The 11,050-nt window shown below is 34.6% G+C and overlaps 1 protein-coding gene across 1 annotated transcript; it reads left to right on the plus strand.

The window, feature by feature from the left end:
- Positions 1–1,494: 1,494 nt before the first annotated feature.
- lix1l (limb and CNS expressed 1 like) lies at positions 1,495–9,315 on the plus strand (the record flags this gene model as incomplete). Its single annotated transcript, XM_079590908.1, has 6 exons — positions 1,495–1,828; positions 5,635–5,798; positions 6,016–6,156; positions 6,833–6,928; positions 7,015–7,092; positions 7,833–9,315. 6 exons carry the CDS (start codon positions 1,495–1,497, stop codon positions 8,085–8,087), a joined length of 1,068 nt encoding a protein of 355 aa, XP_079447034.1. The 3' UTR covers positions 8,088–9,315.
- Positions 9,316–11,050: the final 1,735 nt, after the last annotated feature.

The raw sequence follows: 11,050 nt of genomic DNA on the forward strand, positions 1-11,050 counted from the left end.
CTCATGGGCTTAAACAGAGGAACATAAAAGTATGCAGAAGGAATCAACTGGCTCATTTTTAATCGATCACATAAACATGTGGTGAGTGCAAATTAACATCAAGTACAAAGAGCTATTGTAACAAAAGCATAAGCCAAGTTTTTTTTTTGGGGGGGGGGGGGTTAACATGTATGAAAACATCTACATGTATATAATATACATCACATTAAATAAGAAGAACATTCTGATTCACATAGTTTTGTCATTTAACAGCCAATAACAATCAAAAACTGAATAAAATGTTCATAGGTCATTCTTACTGTGTTTACATAGTATACTCGAAAATACTATAAATTACAATAACTGTCATGAAAGATGGATAAAGCAGCAGACAAAAACCATAGTATTGTCATACTTTTTGTTACTGAAACCAGACTAACCAAATGCTGCTGATTGTCTGATATCTTTTTATTGCTATTGTTTCATTGTTTTGCACTGGTCAATTTTGAGATTTTGGACAATTTTACTTCCATAACATCCATAAAGTCTTCTTGACTAATGGAAAGAAAACATCCAACTTAAAATGATTTCAATTGCAAAACAAAGGCCGTTTTCTCAAAACTGTAAATTTTTCTGTATTTTTTTTCCTGATTAAAAACATCCAAAATATCCTCTGTAAAAACCTATAACTCTAATATGTCAACAATTTTTTTGACTTTATTCAATGTTAAGATTTCTTTTCTAGGTGCAACTCTCTACACATTTTTTAAAAACTATTTCTTTAAAACAATGACGTTTCAAGTCCGTTATCATCAAAATTCTAGATTCTGTAAGTGTGTGAAAATTTAATCAGATTTAAAAAAATAAATAAAAATGTTATGCATTTGGCTATTTAATCCAAACATTTTACAAAACATGTAGGCTAATACAAATAATGTCTTTATGTAGGCCTACTGTGAGTAATCACCTGGACGTACTATCTACTTAAACTATTCACCCGTGGTGTCTTGCAAGCCTCAAGAACGATATTTTACAAAATTGTTTACTTTATCAAAATCACAGTAGGCTACTAGCATAGAAGCAGGGTAAACTCATTATGTCAACCATCTTGCTCTCTAGTTTATACTTTTTGTGCGCGTGATATTTGTAAAGGTTACTTTTTTTTACAGAAATATACATAAACATATAGCCGATAACAAATATTAGAAAATTGCGTTGTTTATATTGATTTGGTAACAGAGATTTGAGCATTTGGGAAGGTTTGGCCGGACGTGCCACGTCACACAGCATGAATCCATCCATTGGTCAAACACAAGCATATGCTGCTCCTTTTTCCTCCCTATGGCAGTTTTACGCCTCAAACAGTAAATAATATTTTGCCCAATCAGCCAAACAAAGCGCATACCTTTGAGAAACACTTTTTATGACTGTCATATGCATTTTTAATCGGCTTTGTAATCGTTTGTAGTAGTCGTTCTCTTTGTGTTGGTTTGTTTTGCATCACTTTTCGAGACAATGGAGTCTCTTCGCCATCAGCGCTTACAGCCCGGTATCGGATACGGAGCGAGCGCGACCGGGACGCTTCGGTCCCTGCGGCCCGGTGTAACGGGCACTCTTTCCTCGGCACAGGGTTCCCGCATCTCGGTGTCTGCTTCCCCGGGGCCGCCGCCACCATTGCCGCCCCTTCAGCTCCACACCCTCGGGTCCGGTATCATGGGCAGCGGGTTCGGTTCGGTGGACATGGCGGCGGGTCTGGGTCTGTCCAATCCCACCAACCCGGCGGTTCTGCGGGAGGCGGTGGATGCGGTGGTCAGGAGCTTTGCCAAACACACGCAAGGATACGGCAGGGGTATGTGGGGTCAACATGGAGATGTTTGCACTATGAAATCATACGGGTCAATGATAATTAATGACAAAGCTTTTAAAAATACAGTTCTAAATGTAAAGTGCTTAGAAATGTAAGATGTGTAGGTTATTCAAATAAGGTTCTTCTATTCAAGCTGATGCATGTTTAGGATTTTTAGGATATTATTATATTATGTACTTTACAAATTTAATGACTAACTGTGTATGCAAAAAGTGGTGTAACCAACATAAAAAAAGTAATAGCCTGCATTATTTCACTTGCACCTTGAGCACCTTGAGAGTAGGCTACACATTTTTATTTTCACAAATTAATTTTTGAATAATGAGTATCATTCAATTTTACTGGGGTTACTCTACCAGAACTAGGTTTACCCTTTCATAAAAAGCACAAAATGTCATATTTAAGATTATATATTATTAACACAAGGGGGTTTGTCATTTTCACATGTGTCTGTTTTGTCATTTCCACAACACAATTGCCTTTCTGCATGTTGGTTGCATTGACTTTTATTTGACTTTAATTCAGAAAGTATAAACATGATTGTAGGAGAGGTTTTTTTTCATTCTGTGTAAGAATTGCATTTTTTTATGTATTTTTGAATTATTTAATAAGCTAGATCTGGACCAAAAGAAAAAATAGCATCACATCATTGACCCACATGCAAGATATTTCAAGCAAACACATTCAGAAATGTGTTCTCAGCAGCATGGGTTTTGAATCTCATTTCACTCCAAAATAAAAAAATATATATATATTTTGCAGTAAATATCAATCCTATATTTAGAATCATTATGATTTTTTTCCCCATTGAGCCAGTATTTTCATGATGTTTAAGCACATCCTATTATCATTGTTGTAATGTGAAAAAAAATTAATACATTTTTAATATTTTACATAATTCTTTTTATAAATTATTTAAATTAAGTTGAGAGTCATCAAGAACAATAACAAAATCAGAGAGATGGTGGTGTGTTTCATTGTTATGAAAATGACACGCTATAATAAAAAACAACAACTAAAAACTGACTTTATTTTCATGCAAAATATTGTTTTTAATATATTCTAATATTATCTGAAATAAATATTACCCAGACATGTTCTTCATAAGATTCAGCCCCCTAACAAGACTGTAGCACAATATTCGATTTGAGCTCGAAGCAGACTGAGTCCCCTGACATGCTGACCTAAATACATCGAAGGGATTATTGTCAGATAAATTCTGTTGCCAATGCACTTTAGAGGCAGGTTAAGTGTTTTAATCTACCTCCGAGACACCTCAGACCATCTGAATGTAACAAGCTCATCTTTCATCTGCTGAAGAAAGAACTTTATATAGTATACATTTGTGATCATTTTCACATTACTCTTGTCCATATAAACCACACTTATTTCCTGTTAGAAACTATAAGCAATTCCACAACAAGCTTCCTTTATATCAGCCATTAAATGAGCATGTGCTTATCATTGTGTGCTGAGACAGTCATAGCGAAAGATTTATAAACTGTTTTGCAAAAGTTCATTGTAGATATTTTGCTCAATTTATTTATCCCTCTGCCATGTTATCTTTAAACAAACTTAAAGTGCAAGTTCCCAATTTTCAACCTGCTTTGAATTGTTACAGTGTCAGTAGTACCGGTATATGTAAATGAACAATGTTTACTCGCTCTTTGTCTTTTGGGGGGTTTGTTCTTCGTACGTGGATTACTCAATTAGCTGGATTTCATTATTGACGATTTGACATGATCCAGGATTGTTAGGTTCTTCGAAGCTCATCCCCGAGTTGCTGTCATAGCAACAGATCCGTAATCTCACGGATGAAGAGCTTATTTCATGTAATCAGGATTAGATTGCATCTTTTTAAGTGGAGGTGATACTTAAAGTCTGTTCCAGGCACTGCTACTTACACTAGTACCCTAATAAACCAGGGACAATAATAATAATGATTTAAAAATAAATTTGCAAATAATATTATAATGCTGTGTAGTCTATCATAATATAGACACAGTCAGTTTTATTCACTAAGAGATTTATTTGTATACTTTTATTGGAGTTTTACACACATGATGTACAGTAAGTCTAAAGCCGTGCATTCATTTGAACAGTAGTGCATGAGATGCAGATAACTTTGTAAAAAAAGAAAAGAAAAAATACTGTCTGTCTTTAAAAAATATTCTTGACCCTTAAAAAAACTAATCCTGTCACGTAACAAATCTACTTCACAGGTCAAATTAAATGAATTGCTAATTACAACACTGAAATAAAAAAGTCTGTACATATAGAAATCATGAAATAATTGAAAATCACGTGACAAACAGTACATTTTCTTTATCTATTATAATTTTTTAAGTCCTTAAAGGAGAACTCCGGTCAATTTTAACATTGAGCTCAATTTTTAGTAAATTTGGAGTGCTGTCAATACAGAGAACAACAACAAAAATCGGTGTTGCCTACACTGTGTTATCCTCTTTTTAAAATTTGCACCCTATTGACTTGAATGGGGCAAGTTTTTGCCCATAAACCTGCTTTTATCCTCTTAACATCCTTGATGTGTCATTACAAGTGCCCAGCCATGTTGAGTGATTCCTTCAGAGTGAACACGGTGAATCTGACAGCATTAGATGTGAAAGATATGAATAAAAATGATGTTATATCAGCCAGCGCACAGACCTGTATATACTTCCTGTTTTCGGTCGAAGTCCACAGTAGTCGACTGTCGAGTTCATGCGCGTGATCATAGGTAACTAAGCAAGTGAAGTGAAGACGGTGCTGTGTGGTGTTTTGAGAATATCAGCTCTGATGGATATTTGTAAAAAAAAAATCATCTTAGTTACCTATGATCACGCGCGTGAACTCGACAGTCGACTACTGTGGACTTCGACCGAAAACAGGTCGTGGTGAATTACCCCGTTAAAGGTGCAGTAAGCGATTTCTGAGAAACGCTGTTAAAAGTGGATCGGCCCGAACACCACAGAAAACTTGTATCCAATCAGCAGTAAGGGGCGTGTCCACTCATGATGGGGGAGGAGAGAGAGTGTGCGCAAGAGGGAGATTTGAAGAAAGAATGTAGAAAGAGAGATGGTTGAGAGACATTGCAAAAGAGAAAAGTTCAGAGGAATATCACTGGAAAAAGAAGGGTTATGATCAGGCAAGAGCTTTAGGACCCGTGTTAATATTAGAAAAGCTTTCCAGTGCTGGAGAGACCTAAGCGGGATAAAGGCTGAAAACCATTGCAGAGTTTGCGTTGTTTCTGCTCCATATGCGATTAACATGGTTTCGAGTGTGTGCTGGTGGCTACTAACAACAAACTCTTGCTTATATAAACTCATGTGTACTGTATGTTAATTTTTTTTTTCTTGCTTGTCGTTTGTTCATCATCTTCCCTTTATTTTTCAGAAAGCTTTATTTTGCTTTGCTTCTGCTATGATAAAGAGACATTGCGTGTTTGTGCGTTTTGGGGGCGGAGTGTTTGTTTGGGTTGATTTTATAATCAACAGTGTTCAACAATGATTCTCAGAAATTGCTTACTGCACCTTTAAAGGTAATATACATGGACATATATAAACCTGGTCTGACCCTTAAAATATTCAATAATATTTGTGTGTATTCAGTACTATTAAGTTACTTCAACTTAAATATAACAAAAAACAGAAGAATTAGTGTATAATATCATGTGTTTGATGATATGTAAATGTGATTGCCGTTGCTTCAAACTACATTTGAACTCATGAGTCTTAAAATATACTTGGATGGTGTTGTATATTCTGATACGATGTTTCTGGTTCCCGCAGTGAATGTCGTGGAGGCCTTGCAGGAGTTCTGGCAGATGAAGCAGTCACGGGGCGCTGACCTGAGGAACGGCGCTCTTGTGGTCTACGAGATGGTCCCATCCAACAACCCTCCTTACGTCTGCTACGTCAGTCTCCCCGGGGGCAGTTGCTTCGGGAGTTTTCAGGCAAGGACCTCATGCAACATTCCCTTTGCTTTTTCCAATGCATTTCTATTCGAACCTCAGATCTTCCGGAAAATAAATAATTGTGTTTTGGTTGCCATCTGTGTCTGCATATTTTCTGTCTAATGTTTTCTCTTGAGGATCTCTTGGAAGTGCATTCTGTGAGCATCTTCAGGATTCGATTACAGTGTGGTTTAAATAGCATCTTTGATCTTCTCAGTTCTGCCCGACCAAAGCCGAAGCGAGACGGAGCGCGGCCAAAATTGCTCTAATGAATTCTGTTTTCAATGAGCATCCATCTCGACGCATCACAGATGAGTTCATAGAGAAGAGTGTGTGTGAGGCTCTAGCCTCTTTCAACGTGAGTTCTCACAGTTATGTTTATTCGGTTAAAGCGATGGTTCGGTTTCTCACCCTCATATCCTTCAAAACACTTTTTTCACGATTTTATTTCTTCTGTGAAACACAAGTTGATTTGAAGTGCTGATTGATTCAATGCATGCACTTGACTGGAGCTTTCAAGTTTAATAAAAGCAGATCATGTGACTCAAGGGCTGCGGTCAAAGAAATGTTAAGATTTTCAATTAATAAGAAATTCATTAATTTGTTCAAAAATTTAGTAAAATTGTGAAATATTATTACAATTTAAAATAACTGTTGGCTATTTTAATATATTTTGAAATGCATTTTATTTCTGTGGTAGAAAAGCTGAATTTTCAGCATCATTAATCCAGTCTTCAAGAAACATTTCTTCTTATTATTATCAATGTTGAAAACAGTTTTGCTGCTTAATATTTTTCCAGGATTCTTTGATGGATAGGAAGTTTAAAAGAACAGCATTTTTTTATTAAGCTTTTGAAATATTTGAACTATTAACTATTATAATATTATAATAATGCCATCACTTTTGATCAATTGAATGCATCTTTGCTGAATAAAAGTATAAATTCATTTTAAAAAATCTGATTGACCTCAAACTTTTGAACAGTAGTGTATTGTTGACATTGTTTATCTTTACGCATCTTTATTTACTGCAGGGAAACAGAGAAGAAGCTGATAATCCCAGCACAGGCATCGGTGCTTTTCGCTTCATGTTGGAGTCTAATAAGGGGAAGTCTATGCTAGAGTTCCAGGTGAGTGAGATCATGATTGGACTGCATGGAAAGATTGTAAAACGAGTAAATATGTGATAATTTAATATTATTATCATTTTTCTTAGGAACTGATGACAGTTTTCCAGCTTCTCCATTGGAATGGTAGTCTCAAAGCCATGAGAGAAAGGCAGTGCTCCCGTCAGGTGAAGACAAATATTCTATTCAGTTGTGCAAAAAAGAAAAAAAAAAGTCTTATGAGAAATCAAATAGTCCTTCATCTTTTAAAATGAAAGTTTAGTACACTAAGAAAACATGCTGTGACTTTCAGATCTCAAAACTTACTCCAAAAATACTATTTATTAAAAATATTTGGACATGATCGCCCACTTTTACATGTCAACAACAACAACTATTTTGAGTTCAGAAACTTGCCCAGTCACAGTAATAAAAGAAAGAAGTAGCTTAGCTTTTTTTCAAAATTATATTAGAAAGGTAATGAAAAGCTATTACAAATACTACACAGGTTATAAAAAATGTGGGAAAGGATCAGAGAGATGCTGCAAAATGCAGAGGTATTATAGTTATTTAAACTATATTTAAATAACGAATAACGAATTTAAAATATTGATAAAAAGTATAATAGTATATCAATGATACTAAAATAACACTGGGAAAATGTCCATAAAAAAACTAAAATATGACATATTTAAGAAAAATAAAAAACAATTTTAAATATATCATATCTCAATGAAAGTAAAATAACACTGGCAAAATGTTTTTGAAATCTAAAAATATACATTTGGGCACAATTTATTTATTTATTTGTATAATTTTTTATTTGTTATTAGTCCCTTGATGGTTCCTTGTAAATATTTATTTGACGCATCGATATGTTTCTGACCTGTCTACACTATGTATAACAATTATCCTCTTTTGTAAACAGGAAGTGCTCGCTCATTACTCGCACCGGGCGCTAGACGATGACATGCGTACACAAATGGCCGCCGACTGGGTCAGCCGAGAACACACGTTCTCCGGAACCATCAATCGAGAGATGGCCGCCACCGAGCGCGAGCTGGAAGAGGCTCGCCTGGCAGGACGGGAGCTGAGGTTTTATAAGGAAAAGAAAGACATTCTGCTAATGGCAGTGGGGCAGCTAGGTGGGTCAAACACTACAACTCTGCCCTGCACATGCTGAAGAGTGTGAAGACGTGGCAGACGTGGCTTATGATTGTACCAGAGAGCACTCCAAAACTCAAAACACTCTTTTTTTAACTATGTATGGAAGCGTGTTTGTGTGCGAGTCAAAGAATCAGCATTTTGAATAATTCCACAGACAAAACTACAATGAGTTTTTCATTGATTCTGTTAAAAGGAATTTTGACCTTGTAACCGAATCAAGTGCTATTATTACTATACCAGTATTATCCTCCAGTGTTACTGACTGACTGTACTGGCACATGGACATACTACGTCTGAGTCGGGAAAATCAGTTTTGAGGCCTTCTTAAAAATCTTTGCATTGTATTCTCATGAATCCTATTACGCATGGGCGCTGCTTCCTTTTTTTTAGCTAACTCGCCAAAGCACTGCCCATTAGTTTTTGTTGTGTGGACAAAGCGATATAGTAATTTCCAATATTCTGCATTTATATTCACAAAATAGCCTTGCTCATTTATTTGCTACATATGTGTGTGCTTTTGGTGAATATACAGACCTTTTCTTTGTAATCTAAAGTATGTTCATGTAAACACATTTATATACAGTACTTTTAAGTTAACTCAACTTTTCCGCGAGAGCCATAAGTGTTTGCTAAGGAAGCAACCACACTATACTTTATGACACAAAGGTCAGATTTTCATAGCACAGGAAACACACCAAGGCTGTTTCCTCTTGTCTATGAAGCTGTTCCCTCATTCGATTGCCTGTTACCTTTGTGATTGTAGAGCAATCATGCTCATTTCAAGGCAAGGTTTTATTTCTACCTCCTTTCTCAAAACCTTTGTGAATTTTTTTACCATATATACATATAAGTGCAGATGGGATTTGTTAAGATGAGCAATGCTTTGCAATTAGATGCTTCACTAAGGAACAACAGGAAATAAAACCATACACCGGCAGTCAAATTTTTTAAATAATTACGATTTTTTAAATAATTTTGAAATAAGTCTCTTATGCTGATTTGATGTTCAGTTCTTGTCAATCATTATCGGTGGTCAATTAATGATGGTTCTTATTATTATCAATGCTGAATTTTTTTTTCTGCTTAATATTTTGTGGAAATATTTTTGATGAATAGAAAAAATAAGATTTTATTTGAAAGGGAAAACTAAAGTCTTAAGTGTCACTTGAATCAGTTTAATGCATTGAATAGAAGTGTTCATTTCAGTGTTGTTAAATCTTACCCCAAACTTTTAAAGTTTTCACAAAAATATTGTTGTATAAAACTGTTTACTACGGAGCTCTGAACATAACATGCGTGAAAAAATGATGTACATGGTCAGCACATTTTACTAATTTGTTCCCTCGTTTTAAAGGGATAATTCACCAAAAATCTTTAATTGTCATCACTTACTTGTCTATACAAAAGAAGACATTCTGAAGATTGTTGGTATCCAAAAAGTAAATTGTGTGGACGAAAATATGTATATATCGTGGCCACAAATTAACAATTCGTTCTCTCGTTTTAGTAAGTCGTTGCAACGATATAATAATTGTTTCCTCGTTTTACAAAAACAGTTGTAATAATTAGTTCCCTTGTTTTAGTTAAATCAAAACGAGGGAGCAAATTAGTACAACGTGGCCATGATTTGCTAAAACGAGGGAACAAATTAATAAGTCCTGGGAACTAATTCTTAATTCGTGGCCACAATTAAACTAAAACAAGGGAACAGATTAGAAAATCGTGGCCACGACTTACTAAAACGAGAGAACGAACTCTTAATTTGTGACCACGATATATATATATATATATATATATATATATATATATATATATATATATATATATATATATATATATATATATATATATAAATATAAATCATTATATTAGAATGATTTCTGAAGGATCATGTGACACTGAAGACTGGAGTAATTATGCAGAAAATTCAGCTTTGACATTTTCAAATATTTTCAAATAGAAAACTGTTATTTTATATAGCAAAAAACTTTATAATATTACTATTTTACTGTGTTTTTTTTTGTCAAATAAATGCAGCTTTGGTGAGAATAAGAGACTTCTTTCAGAATAAAAAAATAATAATAATCTAATTCCAAAATTTTGACCAGCAGTGTATATGGTGTCACAGTCTTATAGACACTTGTTGGTTTCCCAACTGAAAATGGTCCTTGTACTGTACCGTTTATAAAATAATTAGTTTAAATCATTAAAATGCTATCAAATATTTTAAAATGTAACCCCATTCTTATTCCATCTTCATAATTAATTGTATTATAATTGATTATTATGTGTTACTGGGTGAAGTGATGATGTAAACGTGTTAATGTTTCATTAGCTTCAGTATTAGAGGCTACGACAGCATGTCATCTGTCAGTTACATTTCAGATCATATTAGATCAGCGTCGAGGATCACTGCTGTCTGCTTGAACTGAATTTTAAAGGACTAGCTGCTAAATCTTGATTCTCGCCACATCATAATGAGGATGTGCGTGGTGCGGAGCTTTAATGATTGTCATTATTAGCCAGACACAGTTCTGAAATTATACTTTTAAGGGCTTGTGTCGAAGTTGTGCATTTGTGGTCTTAAACATCAAAGTTAATCTGCAGAACTGTCTTGAGTTAAAGCCCTTGTAGTTTATAGGCTGGTATTATTAAAATTGTCAGACTATATTACAGTCCATAACATGACATAACAAGAACGTTTGTTTAAATAAACTATGCACACACCGAGTTTGTTAAAATACAGCTTTTGTCACTGATAATCTAAAGCCCCCTTTCTTTAAACTTTCATGATGTGCAGGCGATTATGTAGGATCCCTACAAATTATTTATTTATTCAGACCATGAATTTTGTGAAATGACAATGATACATTAACAGTAACAGTACTATTTGCAGTTACTATCGATATATCTTTTTCAATGTAATTATTATATGAATCATATCATGTTTCTGAAAAGGATTTCTTTGTGAGTGTATTT

Source organism: Phoxinus phoxinus (assembly GCF_949152265.1).
Source record: "Phoxinus phoxinus genome assembly, chromosome: 19".
Classification (NCBI taxonomy): Eukaryota; Metazoa; Chordata; class Actinopteri; order Cypriniformes; family Leuciscidae; genus Phoxinus; species Phoxinus phoxinus.